The following is a 27,758-nucleotide window of genomic DNA, read 5'->3' on the forward strand; positions in this document are numbered from 1 at the left end:
GGCCCACGAGCCATGGCCGCTGAGCCTGCGCGTACAGAGCCTGTGCTCCGCAACAGGAGAGGCCACAACAGTGAGAGGCCCGCGTACCCCGCCCCCGCCAAAAAAAAAATCCCAGGACAGTCTTATGTTGCAGGGCACAAGCCCACGTATTTACAAAGGCCCATCTGCTTCCAGCTGACGTCCATCCCATTCCTCCATCTAGTTCACTGGTGAATGTACATTTGGATGGAAGTCCACCAGGTCTCCCCACATACATCGTTAGTGTCACCAAATAACCTTTTCACCAGCCTCACTACAATACTCGCTCTAGCTAGTGCAGGCAGAGAGATTTAGAAGCTGCTGAAAAGAAAGGAAAAGAAGGGGAGGTGGCTGCTGCTCTCAAACATGTCCTTCCAGAGACTCTGGAGCCACTGGCATGCCTTCAGGGCTGCGCTCTTCCTGAGGGAGCACCAGACCTCCCTTAGCATTCTCCGCTGACACACATGGCTGGCACTGGGTCCTGGCCAGCCACAGGGACACAGACAGCTCTCTGGGGCAGGGTACAGCACCACAGTGCACAAGCACAGGCCCAAAACAGTCAGACTGGAGTTGGCATCCTCCCCATCACCCAAGGCACTGAGTTTAGGTGCACACCCTTCCAGTCCAATCAGTGACAGGCAAGTGGTGGTAATGGTTGGCTGGCCAATTAATTTGTTTTCGCTGATGCTGTTATAGAGCAAGAGGATGGGGCTGGGGAGCTAGTGAGGAATCTGAAGTACTACTGGTGCAAGTCTCCATCAGTAGTCCCCCCCATTATAATCAAAGAGTTAGAAATGGAACATCCATAACAAAAAAAACATAACTTCCAGGACCTGTTCTGACTCTAAGCATGTCTAACCATCTAAGATTCTTATTCTTTCCAATGCCTAACAATTGGCTGTTGTTCTGCTATTATCCACTCCCTTCTCGGACCCTGGGCCAGCTTGAGAGTGCCACCTCAGGCAGGGACTCCAGATGTTACTGCTTAGCTATCTGTCTTAAACTGGGGGTGGTAATGCATCAGATGCTCTCCACCATTCCTGTCTGTGAGACAGACAAAAAAGCCAAATGGCAGGGCCCTGGCTTCACCACAAACCTTGAAAACCTTCTGAAGGGACCAACCAAGGGAACCAAAAAGTAGCTTGTTCCAATGGCTTTTCCCAGTAACAGTCTGACTGGACTGGGGCAGTTACCTACAGAGGCTATACCAGGTAACCATGTGACAACCAATTAGATACCTTAAATCTGCCTGAAAGGCCAGATGGCCTGCGATCTTGGGGTGGCTTCTAGGCTTGACTTGGATTCTCCTCAAGCTCAATCTGCCTGATGATCTGTATTGAAGGAGGACAGAGCTGAACAAAGAGACTGACAACTGCCCATTCCCCACAAGGGGCCTGAAGGGCAGATGGGACTGGGTTGGAGAACACCCACATGGAGGAACAGGGCTAATAATTATAGCTCAAGGTGGCTAATCTTAGGGGTAGGGGGTGAGGAACCAGTATAAGAATTTTTCCTTCTCTCCTTTTGGGACTGAATCCCAACATTCTTATAGTCCTCTTTGGGTGCTTGGAAACCACCCCAAGGCTTGGAAACCAGCCCCAACATTACAGCTATTTTGTAGGGATGTTCTTACCGTCAGGAACTTCATCTGGCCTCTTCCTCTTTTCATACACAACAATGATCACCACAAGGATGATGATTTCCGCCAGAATTCCCAAGAAGGGCCAGAGTGGGGCCAGGTGGCTCCGTACCCTGAGGATGGTGACAACGGAGGCAGAGCCAATGGAGTTGGTAGCATTACATTCATACTCGCCAGGATCTTCTATGATCTGCAGGTTTGTGATACTCAGCTCAGTGTAATTTTCCCTGTTGATGATGATGAAGCGGCCAGAGGTATTGACAATCTCCTGCTCAGGAGCAGATAAAGTGATAACACACAAACATCAGAGTAGGCGAATTAGTGCCCAATACAGGGCAACACTAACATCCTTAGCAAGACACTGGACGGGATCACGGAGCAGTGTCTAGTACCATCTTTGTCCAAGGGACTTTGAGTACTTGATCACTGACTGCCCTTCAATCTCAACAACAACCAGTCAACAATCTTCTAGCAGAGCCAGGGTAAAAGTCTCCCCTGCTGTTGGTCCTCTGGACTTCTCCAACTTGTATGAAGTGAAGGGAGGTCCTACCCTGTAGACCCAGAAAAGACCAACTCAATTTCGAAGATGCTGCTCCAAACACCAGGTAAGAAACCGTAACCAGGCAGAGGATGGAGAAGGGGTGTGAGCTCCGTGGTCAGGCATGTATCTGGTAACATCAGGCCTATCTGATGCCTTCAGAGTCAGCATATCTACTTCACCCTTGGTGAATTCTGCAAAGTCTCCCTAAACTTCCTCTAGAAACAATGCTAAGAACTTGCTCCTAGTCAGAGTAGGGGAAATTCATAACTTCCACTTCCTTTCAGAATTACAGGGTTGAAGGAAAGTTTATTCAATCAATCAACAGATATTTACATTAGCATGTTACATGTTTTATATCCTACCTAAGGGGAAGGTGAGATAGAAATGGAAAAGCATGACACAAAAATGAACATGGAGATTGGCCTCAAGACGGAACCAGATCTCCAAAGGGATGGTTAAAGGAACGTGTAAGAAGCCCCAACAGAGGGTATGTGTAGAGCCACATTGCACTGAGGGAGTGGACACTGCTGGAAAGAGGGAAAGTTGGAGAAAAGCTAACATGTGAACTAGGGCTGTGGGGAAGGAGAGCTGATCAAGCAAGACAGGAGTGCTCCAGGCACGTGTGGGAAGGCAGAGGTGAGAGTATGACCAGGGGTTTGGGTGGAGCTGGGACAGGTTTGCAGCACTGATCTCATGGGATACTAGGAGGGGAAAAATCTGACTCATGTGTCAGTTCATATGCAGCAACTAAAGGATAATCAGAAATAGTAGAGAGGAAAGGCAAAGATAATCCCCAGAATGATGTCTAGCTATAGCATAAATCATGTCTACGTTTGAGTGTGGGTATGGCTGGAATGGGAAACTCACAGCCTTCAAAATTAGTTATTCTGTGAAGCTTCAACCCTAGGACTTGAAAAGGTGCCAACTTCTCTAACTCCTGCTCTACTCACTCACTAATTCCATGTTTTTCACTTATGACCTGAGGTGATTAGTGAGTGTGACCTTTGGTCCACAAGCCTTCAAAAGGTATTTTAAAAATACCGTCATATGCAAGAAGCTTCAGTGGTTTTGCCACTAATTTACCTTGGTTAATATGTATAACCTTCCCAAAGAAACTGGATTACGTGATCTCTAGGGTCCCTTCTGATTCTGAAGACTGGCAGTCAGAGGATGCCTGAAAAGTAGAGTGCTAGGCATACAAAGCCTGGGGAGGAACCCCCTCTGACAGAATAGGAGACTGGTCAAGCATTTATCAGAGACAAAGTGAGAGTTTAAAGTTTTGACTCTCCCATACCATCAAGAATCATCCCACAGATTGGAAAAGATGTTTTCTTTGACCCTTTCTGGAGCAGATACTGTCAGATTTCCAATGTCTAAGGCTGCCCATGGGCCTCCTTAGATTGTCTCAATTCCTAATCAGTATTTCATGTGTTCCAGGAATATACTATTAATTGCTCTCACTGCCTTGCCTTCCCCAAAAAACAAGAAAAGTAGGTTAAGACCATTTTATGAGCAATGTTTTCTTTAGGATAAATGTACTAGAATAATAGTAAAATTTTAAGATTGGGGTTAGCTCTTCTTGGTGTCTTATCTTGAAGGTAAACAGCCAAATCCTTTACCAGACAGACAGCTTAACAAATCATGTATAGGGGTTCCATGCTGGTCAGAGACTGCCAATGACCTCCAGATTCATGATGTAACCAAGACTCTAGAAAGGGTGATCCAAGCCACAGCAGCCAGTATGGCAGGTTGCAGAAACCAGTCCATATGTCTAGAACTCCCCAGGAGAAACTCCAGCAACCAGAGACCCACGTATAGAGAACCAGGGCTGCCTCCTACTCACCATGGGCATACCGTTCTCCTTCTTGCGCCAGATCCACTCTGGGTGGGGGTAGCCAACTGACTTGCAGTACATCATGGCATCCTGCCCTTCATTCTTGTTCTCACTCCGTTTATGGCCAGTGATGTCAGGAGCAGCTGTGAGAAAGAGTGTTGAATACAGTTACCATGGGAGCCTATGCTGAACAGGATACAAAGGCCCCAACTACTGGCTCAGAGCCCTGCTTCTCCTTAGACCCACCCTCATATTCAGCTTTGATAACATGCATTTCAGGTCAGAACAAAGCAATGGAACCAATCCCTTGCCCTAACCTCCCACCCACCAAAGCAGACACCAGGATTACTATATGTGAAGTTCTACTAATAATACAGGTGGTTCTCCAACCTACTGGAAGAGAGCACAGGTGCAACTGCATAAATTAAGCCATCCTTTAAAGAAAATGCAAACAGAGCTATTACCTTCTCTGCCAGTCATGGTTTTTTCTTAATACACCTGCGTTAGCAATAATTATGTATTATATCAAATGCCATATATTCCCTTAAGGAAATGAGAGATCCCTGAGATCAAACACCTAAATACCTACTGCAAGGTATATAAAAACAATGAATGCTTGGAGAAGCTACATGATGAATATCAATGGCCAAGGCTCTCCCAGAAAAGAGGGAATGCAGCAAACTGGTCTTCACAAGGGAAGAAAGAAATGGACAGGAAATTCAACCAGTGTCCCAAGAGATTTTATTAACGGCTTAAGAATCTGATTTATACAGCTGATTTGCAGTTATCTCAATGAACCCAATCTTACGGGAATTCCTAGACATGCTAGAAGCTGTTGATTTTCTCTGCTTTTAGGAATAACTGAGAAAGAAATAAACAGCACCTGTGGTTTAAATATTAGATAAGTTTCAAGGATCCAATAAGCCTGAGATAGGGGCTAATTCTTCAAATTTGGCCTTCTTTGATCTTAACTGTATTTTCCACCTTACCGCACCAGTTATACTAATCCGAAAGCAATAAAACTCAAAGTAGGCCAGACGTCACTTTGCTGGTGAAGATGGGAAAGAGAAGCAATAGGCCTGGTCCAAATTCCAGTTTTGCTGGTTATTTAATTATTCTGTGCTTGAACTCTATACCCCATTATCAAATGGAGTTATTTCTAGCCGCTGCCTATATCCAGTGTCTTGCATAGATAGATGTCAAAATATTCATTTTGAGACTGTAAAAGCCTGTACAATTGTATTATATCATGGGCTGACCCCATGTTTCCCTTCTGACTGGCTTGGCTTTTCTTGGCTTAAAAATAATCCAACATTCTGCTACTCCCAGACTGTGCTTCCCAGACCACCTCCTGAGGCACCTGGATAGGAAAAGAATGAGCAAGGCCCCAAGCCATCTCCACAACCTGCCAAACTAAGGCCTGCAGTACTTCTAAGGGTGAGGTGTTTTCTAGATAGGACATTATAAAGAAATATCTGTTTTTTCCAGGCACAGTTCCTCACTACAGAAGGGAATGAGTCAGGCTGGCTCAAATTCCCATCACACCAAATTTCTACCACAGCCAATCACTGTTCAACCTGGTCACCTTCCTCAGAGCTTCCTTCAGTCAGTAAATACTAAGGACCATCTTAAGCACTCCAAGGAAGGAACACACTCCAGAGCCATACTTAAACACCATCATGGGGGAGTAGGGAGACCCAACAAGCAGAAGAGCTACCACATTTTGCCTCTAGTTGTGTTTCATTCATTGGACAAACATCTGTTGAGCACTCGTTACAAGCCAAATACGTCAGAGTGGTAGGGGAAGGCCATTCTGATGAGTTGAATTTTAGCACAGTCATGAAGAAAGTAAGGGCGTAGGAATACATATATATATCTGCGGGAAGAACACTCCAGGTAGAGGGAAAGGCAAAAGCTCTGAGGCAGAAGTGTGCTTGTTATGTACAAGGACAGCATGGAGGAATTTGGCTGAAACACAGGGGGACGATGGTAGGAGACCAAATCACAGAATGGAGCCCAGATTGGATAGGACTTTGTAGGACAATGAAATTACTTTGGCATTTACTCTAAGTCAGCTGGGAAGCCACTGGTGAATACTGAGTGCAGGTATGAAATTATCTGTATGCTTTAACAGGCTCCCTCTGGCTACTATGTGGACAAAAATTGTAGAGACGATAGTGGAAGCAATCCAGTCAAGGGGGAGAGGGTGGTATGGATGAAGGCAGTAGCAGTAGAAGTGAGGAGATTCTGGATATATTTTACAGGTTAAGTTAATGTATCTGTTAATGGATTGAATGTGGAAAGTGAGAGAAAAAGACGACAAAGATGATCCCAAGGTTTCTGGCCTGAGTAACTGCAAGAATGGAGTTGACAGTTACTGAGATGAGGAAGACTGCGAAGAATTAGCATTTTTTTTGGTTTGCTTGTTTTTATTTTGTTTTGTTTTGTTTAGGGATGGAGCAATGATGGTAGTAAAAAACCAGGAGTTCAAAGTTTAGGACATGTTAAGACTTATTTAACATCCAAGTGAAGTTGTCAAGTAGGCAGCTGAATATCAAGTCTGGAGCTCAGGGAAATGGTAGAGACGTAACTTTCAGAAATCAGCTTACATGTGATGTATTTTCCCACTTTCATTCTCCTTTGCCCCACAGAGAATACTCACTCTATTTACTCTGGCCCAGTTATTTGACTAATTTCAATGTATTGTGAATTCACTAACATCAGCTTTTGCCTTAGAGACTCATCCCTAAGATTACACATAAGAACCACCTAGAAGGCTAAAAGCTGAGTTGGTTTATGGCTCCACAGTCTCTAAAAAGCTACTATGCTCGAAGGCCAAGACCTGGGGACACAGGTGGGGATGGCCTTCACTCCTGCCTTGGTGCTCAGGAGAACACCAAGTCCTCCTTTCATTCATCTACATCCAGATTCTATAGAGGCTTCTATTTACAGATGGGAAGGCGCCTTAAAGGCTACTGTGTGCAGAGACTATACAGGAACTTAGTGTGCATCCCCACTCCCCAATTTATTGGCCATGTTTACATAGTGAAGCCTGTTAAGAGTTTTCAATGGTTATTAGATCTACTGCTGCTTTCTCCTCAACTCAGCAAAGAATACTGAGTGAAGCTTGGGAATAATGTCCTCAAAAGAATAATGCCCTGATTATTCACCCTTGAACTGGTGGAAGTATCACTAGTGTACCAGGAAGACAGAAGATTAACCCAAGTCACATCACTCTAACCTTATAAGGAATGATTATAACAACTATCACTTTAGCCTCTGGGTCAATGAAGTTTTTTCACTTCTCTCTGTCCTTTATGGTTGCTGCTCAATCAGAAAGCCTGTGACTGCCCCACCAGCTGAGCAAGACAGCAGACCCACAGCAAGAAAGGTAACTAGGCTCTCAGAGCACATGTCAGCAGTGGTCAGAGAGGGGGCCCCTTAGGGCTCAGAGTCCACCTCTTAAATAGTCCACAGATTCTTTGATATTCTTCCCTTTAAGCGGTAGAGCCTAATTTCCCTCCTCTTGAGTGTGGGCTGGACTTAGTGACTTGATTCTAAAGAATAAAATATAGCACATGTTTTATATATTTATAAAATATGAATTTTATATATTTTTTCCTATATAGAACATGAATCAATATATATAAAAATATATCTATATGTAAAAATAAAGGTGTGCAACTAGTTCACAAAATACAAAGTGGCTTCCCTTGCCCTCCTTCCCTCTCGCTCTCTCTCTCACTCTCTCTCTCGGAACACACGCTCTGGGACAGGGTAGCTGCCATGCTAGGAAGACACTCAAACAGCCTATGAAGAGGCCCACGTAGTGAGGAGGCCTTCCGCCACAGCCCGAGGCAGCCATCTAGGAAACAGACCCTCCAGCCCCAGCCAACAACTGGAGAGACCCTGAGCCAGAACCACCCCACTGATCTGCTTCCAAATTCCTGACCCACTGGTCCAGGGGTACTTATTACCTCATAATACTTATTATGAGGTAATAAGTATTTGCTGTTTTAAGGCAATTTATTGTGAAGCAACAGGTAACAAATATAACCACCCAATGAGGCAGACATTACCCCATTTTTATAGATTAGAAAACTCAAGTTTGGTAAAGTTATTTAACATCTAAAATTATACCGCTAGTAAATTCTGGTATAGCCAGAATCCAAATTCAGGGCTACCTGACTCCAGAGGCCATGTTTTTTGTACTTTACCATATAGAAGGTGAAATAAACTAGAACAGAGTCCATAAACAATAAAAATATACAACATGCATTACTGGTAACTGCACAGCAAACTGCCCAAATGTTATCTTTGCTTGTAGATGTACTAGAACGCTCTAGACCTAAGGTGGGACTGATTTATCCGTCAGAGTTTAGCTACTTCATATACTATAATGTAAAGAATTTTAGACTTAAGTCAGAGAAATTTGGCTCTACTGAGACTCTATTACTCACTGAGTAACCTACGGTGGGTCATTTAAAATCCTTTGGGTTTCAATATTTACTTTTGTAAAATGGGAATAAAACACCCACACTTCATAGAGGTCTTATGAGGACTAATTTACATCTCTATATCAATCTAGCATAAGATTGGAACCCAGGGTCAAAAATAAACATTTAAATTGCATTATTAGTTAGGGAAAGGAAAGGTTAGGCTAAGACAGGCATTATGAGTTCTAAGAAATCAAAAAGATGCTGATTATTTTGTGTTTCCTCCCTATTTGCTAATATAAACAGGACTTTTGTTTGTGGCTCTAATAAGGTTTACTCAGGTCAGATACTGACAAATTATACTGATTAATGGCCTGTTTATATTGATTATGGTGCCTCGCCTTATATGGGCTTGCCACTTAATAAGGACCTACTTAACTAGGTCCTATTGGTCTGCAGGTAGGTCTGAGGAGTTGGACAGAGCAAATACTGCTTAATTCCCTTTACCTTCTCAGGGAGGCACAGACTGGGTAGCAAAGAAGTAACAAAGAGATCCTTAGAAGTGATCACACACCCACTTGGGAATTAACTCATGATCTGGCCTTGTTAGCTACGTACTCTAATCCCATGAGTTAATGGATGGACCCTTCCAGTATCCTAATGAATGGCAACACCGGGGTTCCAAAAGAGTCTAAGTTACCCACCAACACCTGACTCAATGCCATTATCTAGGCCTTTGGCTGAGGACAAAGGCATGGTCCTCAGTACCCTCCGCTGCCTAACCTGCAGGCATTTAGAGAGAAGCATCCAGGTTCTCTGCCAGGCTGGTGGCTGTAGAAAGTGCCAGCTTAGGCAACTGAGGCATGTTCAGCTGAAGATGATGTTAAAGTTAACACAACAGAGCTGAGACAGGATCAAGGTATGGGGCCTCTTACCTGGACTGCTTATTTAGTGCTCACTTTTCAAAGCAAATTCATAATCTTGCAACTCATTTTCAAAGAAACTCCATCCTTAAAGATATTGCACAACGTCTCATCATACAACACACTGATAATGTAGAGATGGTCTCTTTGCTTCCTTCATGCAACCTATCAAATCCCAGAGACACCTCATATTTTCTACAGGCAAAAATAGAGGCTTGGCTGAAGGCAGAGAGAGAGTTAAGATTTACTGCTAGCCAAGGGCCAAGCCCAAGAAACAATATGAGACTGGCTAAGATGGAAGCAAGAAAGATGTTGGGGGACTTCCCTGGTGGTGCAGTAGTTAAGACTCTGTGCTCCCAATGCAGGGGGTCTGGGTTCCATCCCTGGTCAGGGAACTAGATTCCACATGCATGCCGTAACAAAGAGTTCTCTTGCCACAACTAAGGAGCCCGCGTGCCACAACCAAATAAATAAATAAATATTTTTTTAAAAAAGAAAAATGTTGGCTTTTTGGCTCAATAATTATACAGAATAGATTCATCAGTGGTTGTAAAGACTAGAGCAGTCTGGGACTTGTGCTGCCTTCTGCGGACGAGGCTTTTCCCTTTTCTGCAGCTGAAACTACTGAGTAGGAGGCACTGAAGTCTCCACTAAGAATGATTCTAACCTTGGCTGTACACTATAATCATCTGGAGTGCTTTTAATAAGCCTGATGCCTAGGGCACATTTCATATACCTTAAATCAAGTTTGAGAACCACTGCTCTAACACTTTTCCTAGCATCAGTGTTTGAGATCAGGGGACTACAAGGGAGTGTCTCATAAGACAGGGAGATGAACGCGTGGAGGTGTGGGGGGCATTGAGGTGACAGTCTCAAAGTTAAGAACCTGACAGTCACTACTACTAGGAAAAGAAGCTTAGAAGTCGTTTCCTTCACTAACCCAACCTCTCATCTGTGTCCATATACGGGAACCACAGACCTTTAGAGCCTTACAAAAACCTTCAAGATCATCTATCTCATCTTACTTCATCATACACTGGGGGAATCTGAGGCCCAACGAAGGAAAGTGACTAGTCAGGGCCACGGCAAGTTTTTAATGGCAGGGCCAGGATTAGAACCCATTTCTTCTGTCAGTCCAAGACCTTTACCTTGTTATACGCTGAACACAGCAGTGTGGCTTAGTGCTTAGGAACATGGGCTCTGGTACTAGGGTGCTTGGGTGAGAACTCTGGCCCCACTGGTTGACTATGTCACACTGAGCAAATCATTCAATTCCCTTGGAGCCTCAATTTTCTTACCTGGAAAGTGGAGATAATAATGGCATTTACCTCAGAGTTGTGAAGACTACAGGAGAGGAAAGGGACAAGTAATGTGCCTGGCACATAGTAAGCACACAGAAACGTTAGCTGTTCTTATTCTTATTAAGGTAGGTCAGGGTAGCACCCTGAAGAGAGGAAAAGAAGGAACAGGTATGGTTATTTGGGCTATGGTTCACGTTCAAAATGTTCAAGCAGCTTCAAGATATTATTGTTATGCTTTCAGAGACTTTTCAAGTCAGGGCAATTTTGAGACAGAACCAGCTTTGACATCAGCTCGAACCTAAACTATGTCACAACCTCTGAGCATCTTCACCTGTCAAACTAGCTGCCCGTCAAACGAATAAATGAGCACAAAAACACTCTGCATGCTGAAAGTGCTGTACAAACGTGAGAGGTGTATTATTACTCCTAATAATGATATCTGTCACCATCACCATACAGTCCACGTCGGCCAGTTTGAACTTTGATATATCAGTTGTAAGGCCATGCAACAGAGTAGGAAACAGGGATGCAGGGCAAGGTCACTTCTAGAAATCCTAACATTTAGTCATAATATTCAAATAGCAAGAAAGCTAATAAGTAGGGAGAAGAAAAACAAGATCAATCTTGGCTCTCATAGCCACCAAAAGACTGAAATTCATTTGAAATGCCCAATGAGCAGGGAGACATAATGATGGCCCTAATAAAACACCAGACCCAAACCTTCCTGGGGCTGGGGTGTACCTTTCACAAGCGGCAATGGCATGTGTGTCGCAGAGGACTTGTTGACCACCAAAATCCTTTTCTAAAAACAGCAATAAAACTCAAACTCCTTGTTTACTGGATTCATCAAAATGGTTGAGGGTGAGGATAGGGTTTGGGAGTCATGAGAGGTATTTTCTCTTTTCAACTTTGTCAATTACATAGAAAACTTTAACTTGTTTTTGTGAGCACATTTTTTAATTTTAGAAAAGGAAGAGGAAGAGGGAGGGACTAAGGGCTAGAAAAGTTGAATAATTACAGGGACAGAAAATTCAACACCTATTCTTTCACAAATGCTGTATGGTAAGGTGTGGAGTCTCCAGAAGACACAACCGCTGAGGTGACTCAAAAAGCTCAAAAAGGAAAGAGAAGCCTCCCCAGAGTTATCTAAGCAGATCCTTGGAGAGGCTGGTTAGAGGACCGAGGTCCCACAAGGTCTAGTCATTGTTGTTTCCTCTCCCCCTGGCCAGCCCTGCTCCATCTTCCTCCCCCAGCATCTGCTCAGGTCACCTGCCAAATACCTAAGAAATGTAATCCTCAACAGTAATAGTATCTTCCTGTTTATACTGTGCCTCATTCTTGTCCTTTAAAAAGAGAAAGAAAACCAACCTTACTTCAGGTGCAAGGCCTTCCCTACTACATGTATATACGACCATCCTCAAAATTCCTTTCTTCTTCTGGGGCTTCCCTGGTGGCGCAGTGGTTGAGAATCTGCCTGCCAATGCAGGGGACACGGGTTCGAGCCTGGTCTGGGAAGATCCCATATGCCACGGAGCAACTGGGCCTGTGAGCCACAACTACTGAGCGTGCATGTCTGGAGCCTGTGCTCCGCAACAAGAGAGGCCACGACAGTGAGAGGCCCGCGCACCGCAATGAAGAGTGGCCCCCACTCGCCACAACTAGAGAAGGCCCTCGCACAGAAACGAAGACCCAACACAGCCAAAAATATAAATAAATTTTTAAAAAATTAAAAAAAAAATTCCTTTCTTGACAGGGATCTACAGGCTAAGGTGGAAAAGCACTGCCACCTCAGGTCTGTTCCCATATATGTGTCACTCCCTCTGATTCCTTCAGCCTTCTTTTCTTTTGTACATAACAAGTAACTCAAGATTTGGTCATCTGACATATAATGCCCAGTCTCTGGCTAGTCTAAGTCCTTCACTCCCCACAGTGCTGAGCCCAAACACCACCCCAGGGAAGTTTTTAACTGCACGGAAAGCCAGATGGGGAAGAAAAGGGCTGAGTGTAGAATAAGTGCTAAAGAAATATGTATGTATGGTCTGAATTATATTGCCCTGAAATGTCAATTTAGTTAAAACCACAAATGAAGATTCTCAGAGACTCCTTTTGGCAGAGGTCACTTATGTTCCCTGAACCCCCTGTATTTCTCTGTTCTTGAGTACAACTACCTCTTGCCTCTCTATTACTCAGCAGAGTTTTTAAATCATTATAGCTATAAAAAGACAACTGTCTCTTACCCCACCCTAGAAGAACTGAGGAAACAAGAGTTTATATGAAAATGCTGTGGGAACAACACATATACCGCTGTAAATTCAAGGCAGTTTTCTACCCCAACCATAATCGGGAGCTAGCTTAGAATGTGATCCTGGGCCTATGGCAAACCCTCCTAAACTTACACAAGAAAAGCCAAGTGTACAGTCTTTACCAGACCAAACTATCACTAACCTAAAAGACGTTAAGTTTTCAGCTGTTCTCTATCCAGGTGTCAGGGGAGAGAAGGAAGAAAGACTAGAATTCCATATGAATTTTCTTGACAGACTAACGTATCTGCCCAAGCTAGTCACAAAATATGTTTTAGGATTATATAAAACAGAATTCTCTTAAGGCCTACTTCTTTAAAATTAGGATATTAATACCACCTGCCCAATCCACCTCACAGGGTTACTGTACAGTACAAATGCAACAGAGCACAGTACGTGCCTTCACTATGGTGAGATACTGTGCATGTTGTAACTTCCTCGGAAGACACTCCTGACTGCAGCCTCCAGACCACTTCTTATCTGCTAAAGAGAATGTGAGGAAAGATACCTTTGGGGCCGTCGGAACCTCACCTCCTTGAGCAGACAAACCAATGGAAAAATAACTCTCTTTCTACTCCTGAAAGTGCTGCTTAGAAATCATTAACGCTTGATCAATATGATTAGAGTTAGTCAAGACTTGGAATTATATGTAATTATCCTTTAGGCTTGGAGACCTCGATTAACTAGATACTAGACACTCTCCCTCCCTCACCCATCCCATTCCCTCTGCACTTGAACTTTGTGCCAAAAGCTTAGCCTGGAATGTTGCAGGGCCTCAGATCTCATATGAAGGAGTGAAACGTCTCCCCACGTAGCACAGCTCATCCAGGTGGGGAAGGGCCCTTGGCTGGCTTAGAGAAAACGCTTTATCACACCTTTATCCTCATGTTGAATAAATATGGCACTCTTCAAAAACAGAGATAAACCCAGATCTCTACAAGAAAAGCCACAGAGTTAATCAAATCCTAGGTTCTCTGGCCTGTGTGGACTGTAACCATGCCACTGTGACTCCACCCCTTCAGGCATTTAGAATCGAATCTGGCCACTAGAGGAGGCACTGGCCGTCCTTACGTCAACAAGGACACAAATTAGGGCAAGTGTCACCAAGACACTACTTTCCTTTAGTAACATATAATAGAAACTTTGACAGTGTCTAAGATTTTCTTGAGTCTGAATTTTTAGTCTTCCAAATATTTTAAGGAAAATCTGAATGCCTGCTATATATGCCATTCCCATTTCCTAAATTTGCCCTCCCAGCTTCTAGGGATCACCCTATAGATTTAGAGAACAAGTTTGTCCTTCCTAAGCAAAATGAAAAGGACTAAAAAAGATCCTCATCTCTTCAGTCTGACCTCAAACAGTAGCCCTGCCTCCCCATGGTCATTTTATAAAATGGAAAAACATAGGGATGGGAGTCAAGACCTGGGTTCTATGCTAGCTCTGCCACAAACTCACTATGTGACAGAGAGCTAGTGGTTTCACTTTTCTGGGTCTCAGCTGCTTCTTTGAAATAACACAGGAAAGCTGGGTTAAACATTAGATAGCTCTGACTCTTACGTTCTATTGGCCTTTCTTGCAACCTTCAGCTACAATCTCATCTTTAAGATGCCATGCACCCAGAGTTTTTATTACAATTCTAATAAATTACCTACAAAGAGTTTATATTCACCCTGCACACTGTACTGTGCCAAATCCTGGCCCACTGGAGATACCTACATAATAATACTTCAAAGGCTCTATTCTAAGAGCTTTACCTAAGGATGAACCATATGAAGCTACCAAAATTGAAACATTTTTTGAACTACAAAAACAGCAATTTCATATGGTTCAACCTACTATATTAACTTATTTAATCCCTCTAACCTACCCATGTGCCACGTGTTAGGTTTTACAAATGAGGCAACAGAAGCATAGAGAAGTTAATAACTTGCCACGGTCACACAGACAGTGAATGATGGGATTTGGATTTAAACCCGGGCAGTTGAGCTCCTGACCCTTCAGTCCTATCCATAATATTATATTGCCTCCCGTTATGAAAACAAGAAAAGCTCAAAGACTGGAAGCCCAGACCAAGTCAGTGTCTCAGAAGGAGAGTGAGAGGCTCACACCGCAGCCTCTGTTGGGTTGTACCTTTTACTTCAATGGTGGCATTTGCTTTAGGAGCATTGAGAAAGTGATATACACAGTGGTATTCGCCTGAATCCTCAGCTCTCGGCTTATTGATCCTGCAGAGATGAGAAGAAAAATCAAGTAAGGAAGCTGGGAACAGTCAAAATACACAACAAAAGGAGAATCAAAGGGGCAACCAAGGACCCTGCTCTCCAAGTCGTGCCCCTACATGCAACTCACCTCCTCCTAACTGAAAGCAAAAGCCTCCCTCTGTGTATTAATAATTTACTTCTTACTGGGTGTCAGGAATACAGGTCCCTAACATTAAGATGCTCCAGTCTACTGGGAGAAATAAACTACAAAGCAAGTAATCAAAAGAGAGGGCTGTACAAAGTATTATAATCTACACTTAGATACAGAAGATGGAGCCATCACCAAAAAGTTCCTGCTCACCTGGTGGTTCCAGTCAAATAAATAAGAGCAGAAAAAAAGCAAATCTTTTTCTGCGCTTCCCTGAAGACTTTTAGTAGCAGTGTTCTTCCTACCCTGCATTTTAGTAGCGTGCCTTTCAATAAGTCTACTAACAGGACATAGGAATAATGGGGAAAAAAACCTGCCGTCAGAGCATCAGCCACAGAGATGCAGTTCAATTCTTAAGACTTTTAGGTGCAGCTAGAACTCCAGGGCCCTGCATGATCTGGCCCCTCCCTAGTGTCATCTCAGCCACTTTCTAGCCCTACAGGTCTCTTTTCAGTTTTTCAATGTGCTGAACTTGTTCCTACCTCAAAACCCTGACACAAGATGCTCCTTTATATAGAATGCTTGTCCCATCACTCTTAGCCTCTTAAGTCCTTTTCCATCAGTCTTGGCTTACATGTCACTTCCACCCCCCAATCTAAGTGACATCCCTCTCCCTGACATTCTCTCTCATACTACACTGTAATTCTTCACAGCACTTATCACAATGTGTAATTATTTATTTATGTGATTGCTTGATGAATGTGTTTTCCCTACAGACCATGTTCTATGTAGATAGGCACTGTTTATTTGGTACACAATTCTATACCCAGCACATATCCTGGTGCCTGGAATATAGTAGAAAAATTAATAAACACATGAATGAACACAAACTTAGAGTGAAGAGCTATGCACAGATCCAGACCAAGTTAAGCAGAGTGAAAGAAAGGACTGTAAGAAGTGTGTATGAAGAGAACAGTACTTCCTCTGAATCCTATAGGGTGATCCTAAACAAGCTTTCTTGGCCCTGAAGGTCAGCTTCATATCAGGTCAGTTCGTGCTGGCCTAGACACATCCCCCCAAACGTGCAGAAAGGCTGGTGTGTAATTACAGAAAACAAAGAAACATCAGCTTCCAGATGAGAAAATAAACATTATTTCGCTCCTACTCTTTTGCTCAATGGTTAAAATGTGATACTTGCAATGGTCAAATCTCCACTGCACTAATGTCTGAGAAAAACGCCTGACCTCAAACAATGGCCAAATGCATTTATCCATCTTACTGTTCATCTCAAAAAAGACTTGAAGAGAGTATGGATGAGGAGAGACATAGCCCACCCACAGGACTGTCTCAGCATACCCATGGCAGCATGAGATTCTAAGAGGAGCTGTCAACAGTTTTCTCAATTTGACACAAATGCCTATTCCTATATCAATATGCTCCCAATAGGGAAACAGACACAAGTTAGCTGCTCTTAGCAATGCTCCAGAGTTAAGAGGAGGAGCAGCAGCAGCAGCAATTATCTTTAGGGCTGAGACTTGACTATAGTAAGTTCCTTGAGAGATGACTCCCAAACATGAGGCCATGCCTATGGGCTCAAAATCTCCCCACAACATTTCCTTTGACTAGCTATTGAGAAGTAACTAAAGCAAATCAAAAATGTCCCCTACAGGCTAAGCAGAAGCAGGGTCTGAGACTGGCTCCATGGCCGACTTATTAGGTGGCCCAAGGGACTTATCAGTTGTTACTCTACAAAATGTGAGTTGTTACTCTACAGATTCCCTGAAAAACTCTGACAATGCAGAACACCCCCCAGAGAGCTTCAAACAGGCTGAGGAAAAATACACTACCATGTATAAAATAGATAGCTAGTGGGAACCTGTGGTATAGCACAGGGAGCTCAGCTCAGTGCTCTGTGATGACCTAGATGGGTAGGAACTGGGGGGTGGGAGGAGGAGGTCCAAGATGGGAGGGGATATATGTATACATATAACTGATTCACTTCGTTGAACAGCAGAAACTAACACAACATTGTAAAGCAATTATACCCCAATTTAAAAAAAAAAAAAGAAGAGTTGTTCTATGAAGTTAGGTTCAAACTTTACATAAAGTTACAGTTCAAAGGTTTGAGGGTAACATAGTACCAGACCCAAGAGAAACATGATTGGACGTATGGTACCTTGAAAGAGGTATTATAAAAAAACAAACTTGTAAAACTAATGGACAGACCAAGAATAGATGCCTTTTAGTCCAATCAGCATCTCTATTTGATTAACCTTTTCCAAACTATGAGGATATAGCTGAGGCTGTATTTCCAATTTTATATCAGAAGAAACTACAGTGGAGAGAGATTAACTACCTTGCCACGAAATGGTATAATACAGCAGAAGAACAAACAAAAAAACGAAAAAAAACAATGACCTAGATTCTAGAAAGTCAGAAGACCTGGAACCTAGCCTTGGTTCTGCAACTTATTAGCTACAGTATGTGGCCTTGAAAGCAGTCAAGCATTATTACTCTTCGAGTCTCAGTTTTCTTACCCGAAAAAAAGGAGGATCCACAAATTAATGTGGGTCAATTAAATAAGGGGTATGAAATGATTTCAATTCTTCAAAATACTGCAGAATGTCCTTGCTACTACTAGGTACACGGGTTTTCCTGGTCTCACTCCAGTGCACTCTTTCTTTGCACTGCATCATCCTGCCAAATAGGATTAGCTGATCCTTTTCAACTAGGAACAAACTATTCTGAAAGGTGAGGTGCCACGTGTTCTAGATATTCCAAAAAAGTACCAAATCTTCAGGTGCTGGGTAACTTCTGCCAGCAAACATCCCCCTTTCATCAAAGGGTACTTCCAGGCTACCATCCTTTTCCAGATCAGTAATGAGCTCTGTATCCACTGGTCCTGATCAGGTTATGGTCATAATAAACATTCCTAAAAGGTAATTCACTAGGAAATCTACTCAGTGGAAATATCACTTAGGGTGATATTGCTCTAAGAGTCCTAGATCAGATTTCAATCTGATTCCTCAAACCACTGGATTTAGTCAAGAGACCTGCATTCTAATTGTGGCTTTTTTATTGACTAGCATTGTTACCCTAAGCAAATCACTCCCGATGTACTCAGCTGCTCTATAATCATAGTGAAGGGATCTTTTATGGCTCTCAAACCTGGCCACTCATTAGAAATCCTTTCTAGATTCCTGGGCCTCACCCCAGATATACTGGATTAGAGTCTCCAGGGGAGGACCATGTCTGTCCCACATAGCATAATTACAGATTATGAATGTCAAGTAAACTCAACCATGTTCCCTCCCATCTTCCCAGGAGCTGCTAGCCCCTCTCACCTGTATTCCATGTTGCTGGCATTCTTACGAGTGGCAGTCAGTTCTACCCCATTCTTTGTCCAGTAGCTGTATGTAAGGGTGTGAGAGTTGGAGGTGAGGTTACACTGCAGGGTGACAGAGGGCGCAGGGCTTTCTCGAATAATGACTTCTTCACTGGTGACAATCCTTGGCTCTGTAATAAGAGTGCACAATGATAGGGAGCCACAGTTCCATGCTCTGCAGCCCTGGCCTGAGAGTTGGATGGGGTAGGTTGGGGAGACTAGAAGAGGGAGGGCAGACAGGACCACATGAGGAATTTCACTTTGCCACTTTGGAGGAAGTCAAGAAAGGAAAAACAATGATTATAAGCAAATGACCACTAGCGCAGACAACAGCCTGAAGACCAGTTGGCCTAGACGTGAAAAGAATGGGAGTATTATGGATGCTTGCACTGGCAACAATCCACTTACGCTTTTGAATACCACCATTTTATGAGATAAGAACCACCAACCAATTCGGCTTCAATTAGAAAATCAGGCTCCACTTTGCAGTTCGGAAAACAAAGGCAATATCATTTAGATAACTAATAAACTAGTAAACTTCCTGCCTTGAAACAGTAATAGTTATAATTAGGCAATTCCCACATTTAAATCTGATAACTCTATGGCAAACCAGCCTGGCCATTAATTATGCAGAAAAAGAAAATGTAGATCCTAAAAGCAAATTTCCTATTGAAAGTCTATTGCATTTTCCAAATTTTGCTGAGAGAAAACTGTTAAGGAACCATAAGTTCTTCTCTCCAGCCCATATTTTACTCCAAAGACAAAATTTTTTCAGAATTGCACTTTAAAACACTTTCCATTCTAAGATAATCATAACTAGAATGTGGTATATGTTGGTATGATGGGCTCCTAGAATTTCAGAGCTGAAAGGCCCTTAAGAGTTCAATGAATCCCACTCTTTAGGAGCTAGAAAGGTACAATGACTTGTGCAAGGCCATAATTATTATTAGTGACAAAGCTGGGCCTAGAAAACACATCTGACCGAATTCTTTATCCCTCCTCCTCCAACCCAAAAACACCCCCATACACCTTCCACCCTAGGGCAAGTTATATACTTCATCTTCTGGTTCTACCTGGGCTTAGATAACCTGGGATCACTCATTTAGTATCTACAAAAATAACCTATTTGAGTCAAATATTATAACACATTGAGCAGAAATTTTTTAAGGCACACTATTATCAATACCGTTACTGGAAGGTTCATAAAGCACTTTGAATTCCATCACTATATTAAAGTCTTGAAGTTTGTTTATTGTCTTTTGTCGTTATTTATCTTTAGTCATTTCCCATGGTTAGTTCTTTTTCTACTTTTGGTCAAACATTTTCACGTAAAGTCTAAACTAGCCATCTTTTCCAATCCACAATCAGAGTTATTTGCTCTTTTACTTTTTTTCCAATTCTTTCTCAGAAATCCTTGACTAACTTCCCATTTCCCTGCACCTGGCTACTTCCTGTCTACTACTCTGTAGCAGCTCCCTGACAACAATTTATAAAGTATAGTGCTGGCTCTTAACTCTTGAAGACAAAAGTCTCTCCCTTCACTGGAACTAAGCTTTGTTCACTGTGCAGGAAGCAGGAGAGGACGGAGACGTCATGGGACACTTGAAAAATGTAATGCCCAAGCACCTCCTAATCAATGAAACATTTCTGATTGTAGAGCTCATATCGTCAAAGAAACTTGTGATAAATAAAGCAAATCCTCAAGTTTGCTCAAGTAAATTGGTTCTAATTATTTTCCAACTCTGGCAAAAGGATAGTGGTTATCTTTCATTCAGCACTGGTCCTTATCTGTAACATCAAACAGGGTCTCTATGTACAGATAATGGAGGCATAGCAGCCACTAAGACAGAAGCAGATGCATGTAAACACATTAGTGCAGTGGTGTCCCATGGTTTCCAAAACACACTGGACAGAAGCCAAATCCCTGGGGCCTTAAGTCGAGCAGAACAGCTGCAAACCCTGCAATGGAAGGCGCACACACACCATTGGCAGAAAGCACCACAATTTCAGGAAAATCAAAACCAAGCAAAAACAAAAGCGATAAAAAGAGAGAACCAGTACTCCACAGAAATTAAAAAAATATAAAGGCAACATTAAAACCCAAACACACCTTTAGGTTTTTACTGAATTTTTATTATTCAATTTTATTTTCTGTCCCATTTGGGACTCGCCTTCTGGTTCTTCCTCTCAGACTGCACTGAGAAAGGGTAAACTCTGAGGCCAAGAGCTTCCAGATGCTTAAATTACAAGGAGGCCAAAGCAAATGCTACTCTTACCTGTGGTGATGCAAATGACCACTGCAGCTCAGGGAGATTAAGAAGGTTATGAAAGCAACCTGGTAGACTTTCTGCCAAGAATTCTCAGAAGGCAAAGGAAAGCACTTTTTCCCTTAAGTGTTTAAGATCCAGGAGAGAGTCAGCTGGGAGCAAGTCGATAATTTTAATAGGTTTAAATATGATTCTGCACCATAGGAGGGTTGTGGAGTGGGGTAACCTCCCTCCTGTAATTGCTGTATACGGAAACCAGTGCTAGACCAAGCTCTTTGGCCTCGGTGCCACATCTGCATTCTGCACCAGGATGGAGGTGAGGGGCTTTCATTTCTGATCGAACACTGGTGGTCGAGCATTGCCCATGACAGTTCAAGAGAGATGAACATTTAGGAGAAACTCAAAAATTCTTACCTGCCACTTACTCCTATTTAGAAGCACTGGTTAGGAGACCCTTACTTACCCTAGCCATCATTCATATGTAGAACATGCTATGGACAGAGAGAGAACCTAAAAACTGGGCACGCTTCTCTTCCTGCCTTACATTACTGCCAGGAGGTCATTCTTAGATAGAAAATTTCAACTTCCCCTTGGAGACAAATGTCCTTGAGGGTACTGAAATCATAAAAAAATCCAATTAGAGTGGAGTTCAGGGTGTTGAAAAAAAAAGAAGCCTGGCTCTCTAAAACAGTTAACTAGCGTCAACTGATTGACAGGGAGGTCTGGGGAGAGTCTGAACTAGCCAGGGTTTGTTTCAACCACATGCAGACACCCCAAAGTTAGGAAGCTTATTTCTAAGTAAACTGGGAGACTGCTGTATACTTTCGAGATTGAGAGGTAGGTACCCCAAAGCCTCATCTTCTAGCCCCAAGGCATGACCTTTTAACTATGAGTCTACCTGAGTCAGGCTCCTGCAAGTACAAGTACCAAATGCCCAGCCCAGTCCATGCCTACAAACTTCTGCAGAGCTTTGTGGCCGTTTGGGTAATTCTGCTTTTACAAGGAAAGGAGCAAGGGGGCAGGAGAAGGAGGTGTACAAGGGAAAAAATCGTTAAATAAAAGAAAAATCACTGGGTTAATGTTCCCCATTTTCACATAGACAAGGCTTTCTTTTTCCCGTTCCAGAAGCAGGTTCTCTAATTCAACAGTGCCAACTGCAGCAGCCTCTAACTCTACTCTAAGTCCTCTTCATAGGCATCTTCTGAATTGCTATAAAGAACAGACAAGTAACTTGCTATTTTCCATAGACGTATATAGATTCAAGGCCCATGTCAGATTACCTCCTGTGTTATTACCAATATCCTCATAAATGTAATTACTATTTTTATTTACTCTCTCTAAATCAATCAGTTCTTTAAGCCTGAACTGGCTCTAGGGACTCCTACTGAGTCCTTGACAAGAAGGTGAAAAACCCAGAAGATCTTTCCATTAAATGGAGAATGCTTCCTCAACTATAATAAGGACAGATGTGGGCTAGAACTCTTTCTGGCCAGAAGCACTGGCTCTGTGGAGGCTTCTCCCTCCCTCTCCTTCCCACCATACAAGCAGCAAGACACTATCCAGAAAGAGGTGGCCACAAAAGCTCCTGTGTCTGATGTCTTACTTGTACCTGCTACTACAGATGAAGGGAAGGATTCTGAGCCAACTGCTCAGCTCACTGCTACCACACAGAGGAACAGGGTTGGAATTTAGTTTCCTTTTTTAAGACACAAGAAAGGCCAGTGTGAATGGCTTCCAAACTATTTCTGGGGTTGCCAGCCTCTGGAATGATAGTGTGGCAGTGACTGCTGTGCCAACAGTCAGTCATCAGAGTCAAACTATTTGTCAACAGATCCAACTCTGACTTTGAAACAGCATGATGGGGTTTTAAAAAATACTTTGCAGCTTAGAGTCACCTGGCTCCTAATGGCAAGACATAAGGAGGAAATCTCAGGCTGCTGCTTTTAAGAGAATAGGAGACTAGCTGGGCAGGACCAGTGAGGAGTATACTGCTGCAGTGGAGGGCTGTTACCAGAGAAGCATATGCCACTGTTTTAGAAAAGAAAAACAGCTACAACTATGGAAATATCCAAGCTTACATGCCACCCAACAACCAAAACACATCACCACACCACAGTCATGGCAACATTCCCATCACAGAACAGGATGACACTAAGTCACAGTGAGGGAAGAGGCTGGGCAGACACAAACTTAAAACCATAGAGGTGAAGGCAGCTACTCAGAGAGCTTCAAACAGATGAACAGAAGAAATAAAAAGTAGTTAGACTGGGGAGAGAAATAAAAATAGAAAGGCACCAGAGAATAAATCAGCAAAAGGATAGCAGAAAACCTACTACAAAATTAAAGTAGAGGGAAAGAAACAATTCAACACTATCCTGGTTTGACTGCCTGGTTTTAGTTTTAAGTGTTTTTTTTTTTTTTCTTGTTGTTAGCCTCCCCAGTTCTCCCTCCCCACCTCTTCCCAATGCAGATGATTTTGAACAATCACAGATTTCCCCAAGTCCTTTGTTCCTGAGGAGAAAGACACAGAGAAGGGTTGGGGGATAAGGGAGGTAAAGAGGACAGCAAAGAAGAAAAAAAAAATTTGCCACAAATATTTTCATACACTACAACCAGAAGGATCGTGGGTTTGAAAAAACGAAGACAAGGGGTGGGGTGAGTGATCATACTGGGGAAGAGGGAAAGGAAGCAGAAGGGAAGGGTCATCGGGCCACCTCTAGTGACTACAGTACTACTACTGTAGGGTGCTGGACTCACTCTGAAGGACGCTTATGGTGGCCTGGGCTCGAATCCATGTTATGGAAGGGTTTTGCCTCAAGTCATTCCTCTTGGGGTCGTTGCTGGCCCTGCACTCGTAAGTCCCAGAGTCCTCCAAGGTGAGCCGGGTTATTCTCAGCACACTCACGCCGTTTGACCCGTAGGCGGTGTTTACGGTGACACGGCGCTTCCGAGCACCGTCCCACAGCTGTCTGAAAGACTCTGCCCGGTTGACTTCTGCGTACCACCACTGGATCTCTGGCGTGGGGCTCCCGACCACGTCACAGTACAGCTCAAAGGCGTCCCCAGTGAGCTTAGTTTCTGACATGGGCGACTTGACAAACCCAGCTAGAGGGAGGGGGAGCAGGAATGCAGTGACAGGCCAATCAGAAAAAAAAAAGAATCAACAGGTGTTAATAGTAATTAAAAGAAAAGAAAAGAAAAGAAAAGAAAAAAAAGCAAATGAGCTGCAAAGAACAAAAAGGATTCATTTTTAAACTATAAAGAGACAGTAAACAGCATTTCATACAAGCTTTTAGAAGAAGAACCACCCTGGGAAGCTTATGAAGCAAAGGCAGGCTAATTACAAGCTGGGGCAGCCCAGGTGCTGGCCAGGCAGAAGCAAGCCCACTGGAAAGCGTTTTAGCAATGGGCCCAGCCAGTAGGAATGAGAAAGCCTCGGGTCTCAGGGAAATCTCTTTCCTTAGAGCACAAACCATTACCTTTCCAAACTCAGGCAAGTGATGAAAGATAACCGGAAGTGGCAATAGGTTATATGCAAGTCAGGATCTCTCTTTTGGATGGGTGAACACTTCATTAGAGATGCAATGTCTTTTATGGGTCACAACGAGAAGTGTTAACTGACCTACTGACACCTTCTTTTGGGAGTCAGAGTCCAAATTTCAACTGAAAGGCTAGCAAATTTCTCTCTCATGCAGGATCCTATCCTGAATTCAGGTTAGACTTTCCCCACATCCTCTTCTTCCCTGGGCCCATGGCAAACGACCCAATTGTCTGTGAAGCAGTCTCTACCTGAATGCAGACCCTCAGGCACAGGAGAGCAAGACAGTCTGTACTTCAGAGTAAGAAATACTATGGGGGTCAGCTCAGGAGCAGAACCAACAGTAACACTAACTCAACTCAATGCCAGTGTCTGGAGGGACTATGCCCTCCATAATCCCATAAATTTATACAACTAGAAAAATCTCCTGAAAAGTCAGTCTTAAAAATAACCATGGGGGGCTTCCCTGGTGGCACAGTGGTTGAGAGTCCGCCTGCCGATGCAGGGGACACAGGTTCCTTCCCTGGTGGCACAGTGGTTGAGAGTCCGCCTGCCGATGCAGGGGACACAGGTTCATGCCCTGGTCCGGGAAGATCCCACATGCCGCGGAGCGGCTAGGCCCGTGAGCCATGGCCGCTGAGCCTGTGCGTCCGGAGCCTGTGCTCCACAATGGGAGAGGCCACAACAGTGAGAGGCCCGCGTACCGCAAAAAACAAAAACAAAAACAAAAACAAAAAAAAAACCATGGGATAAAAACAAAACAAAACAAAAAAATAACCATGGCATTTGACAGTCTCTCTTCACATAATTTAGTTGCCTGGCTCCTAGAGGCCAGATCAAAAAGAATGAGAACTGCACAATGATGAATTAAACTAAACTCTATGGTGAAGGCTAGGCCTCAACAACATTGCCAGGCACTACCCAGGAACTAAAAGTTGATGCCTACTTCCAACGGCCCATAATTTGCTTGAGGTTACACTTCCATAAGGTGGCAATGGCAAAAAGAGTGAAAAAAAATCCAGACTTACTGGAAGAACTTGGAGTGGGGTCCGTATCATAGTGCAAGCATATTCTCTCTCACCCATTTACTCTACCACCAAGCGTTCATTCAGCATTTTCACCAATTCAGGCTAAGGTAATTCAGTATCTAAAGTACAGGTGAGAAGCTAAAAGAGGGTACTCTGAGTCACTCTTGGGACCAAGCCAGATCCTCTGCAATGAGCAGAGTGGGGCCAGTATCTACCAACATCAGGTTGAGAATATTTCACAGGAGAGGTATGAATTCAATGGAAGTTTTCCTACAGACCAAAAGCCAAGGATATAATGGGGCTGGCTGAAAATGCAGGTTGCTAAGTGGAAATTTTTCTGTTTATATCCATAGAAGTATTTGCCTTTGGAGATAAACTCTACACCAGGGACCTCGGAACCCTAAGGGAGGTACTACACTTACTCAAGTAGAGGTCAAGAACTCCAAATTCATACTAGTCTTTCAATTCATAAAAGATTCAGAGTCTGGGAAGGACATGAAGCAGTAATTAACAGCCTTAGATTAACTGTTTGCCTTCAAATGCCACTCTAAACTACCTTTTGAGATGCAATGTCAGTTCCTTGAAAGGAACTAGCTATGAGAGGCCCCAAGAAGCCAAAAAGATATCACTCTCAGATGCAGGGGAAGTTTCAGAATTCCAGAAGGGAGACACCAAGCCCCTGCAAGAAAAGCTGAGCTCACTCCCAGATAAAGGGGTACCCAAGAAGCTATGTTTTAGTCTCACAAACTGCCCTGCCACCTGCCCACCTGTCAAAGTCAATGCCAACTAATATACAGAGAGAAGGAAGCTGGTTTTGTTCATTTTACTACTGGTTCAATCACTAAAGAAAACTGACTATCAGTAAATCCCTAGAGAGCAGTAAAAAGTATTACTCTGTTTTAATCATATTCTTGATCATTAAGTGGAAATCACAAATGCTTATTCTCACATTCTCTGTGAACTGGGGGAGTTTATCTCCTCTCGAATGCTGTAATTATGTGCTTGATTATGCTCTAGAAATATGTTGCTAGTGGATTTGTTCTGTATTTTTTCTCCCTTCTTCTGAATTGTACTTCAAAACAAGCTTAGATTTAAGCCTGTTCATCCAATCTACTAACCACGATAACATGAAAGGAATGCCTGCAAGTATGTCCAGAAACACCAAGAACCCATCCGATTCCAACATAATGACAAATCCCAACACACCACAATTCAAAGGTAGCTGAGAAAAAGTATGAACACAATTCCCCACTGCAGAGAACCAAGAAAGTCACTCAAACTGACACTGCAACCCCTGGACAAGACACTCCTAAGGAAGAAGGAATGCTGATCTGATTTAGTTCAGTTTTCTATTTGCATACAGGACAAGAGGACCAAGTTGAAAATGTCCTTTGAATTAGTAAATTATGATACATATTTAAGCAAACTTATCTAAAAACAAAAGTAAAAATCCCTTAAACACTAACAACAGACATCTATCTGTGCTCTCTTTGACAGCTATTACTAGTATTACTTATCATTAGACATGTATATCAACAGGTAACATTTTCTAAGTATGTGTTAGACGATGTGCTAAGCACTTTTACATGATCTCATTTAATCCTCACAACATGACATAGGTGCCATTATAATCCCCTTAAAGTTGTGGAAACTAAGGCCCAAAAAAGTTGAGTACTTTTCCCACAGTTATAAGCTAATAGTGAAAGACTCTGGACTGGAATCCAGGTGTGTCCAAAGCCAAAGCATGCTCTCCTAACACAACTGCAGTCAATGCGCCTCACTGGGCCAGGAAAGTTTTTTGTAGTTAAAGTTACAGATATTTTTGTCACCACTTAAATGTAATTAATTAATTAATAATTTCCTGGCTATGAAGTCAGGACCCCTCCATTGGAATGTGCAGCACACTACAATCACTAACTCCTTAAAATTATAATTCTATTAAAGAATGGAGATAGAACAGCACAGAATCAAAGAGGTCCTAAAGCAATTGTTTTTTTTTTTTTGGTGTGGGGGTGGGGGTGTGTGTGTGTGTGTGTGTGTGTGTGTGTGTGTGTGTGTGTGTGTGTGTGTGTGTGTGTTGGGGAAGGGGGAGAGAAGAGTGAGAAAACAATAGATGGTTCAGAAGCAAGACTTCCCCATAGTGCTGATGATTCTACCACTCTTCTCTTGAAAAGCCTGGCTTCATAGGAAAGAGTTTAA

The 27,758-nt window shown here is 43.0% G+C and overlaps 1 protein-coding gene across 1 annotated transcript in view; it reads right to left on the reverse strand.

Annotated features, from left to right (window-relative positions):
- NPTN (neuroplastin) overlaps nucleotides 1-24,132 on the reverse strand; it is a gene marked incomplete at its 5' end in the record, with an annotated part of 32,440 nt that extends 8,308 nt beyond the window's left edge. The window contains 5 exons of the mRNA XM_055088466.1: nucleotides 1,652-1,925; nucleotides 4,042-4,175; nucleotides 15,123-15,217; nucleotides 18,686-18,857; nucleotides 23,751-24,132. Coding sequence (XP_054944441.1) covers nucleotides 1,652-1,925; nucleotides 4,042-4,175; nucleotides 15,123-15,217; nucleotides 18,686-18,857; nucleotides 23,751-24,132 — 1,057 coding nt within the window. The remainder of the gene's footprint in view (nucleotides 1-1,651; nucleotides 1,926-4,041; nucleotides 4,176-15,122; nucleotides 15,218-18,685; nucleotides 18,858-23,750) is intronic.
- Between the last annotated feature and the right edge of the window lie 3,626 nt (nucleotides 24,133-27,758).

Source organism: Physeter macrocephalus, chromosome 11 (genome assembly GCF_002837175.3).
Source record: "Physeter macrocephalus isolate SW-GA chromosome 11, ASM283717v5, whole genome shotgun sequence".
NCBI lineage: Eukaryota > Metazoa > Chordata > Mammalia > Artiodactyla > Physeteridae > Physeter > Physeter macrocephalus.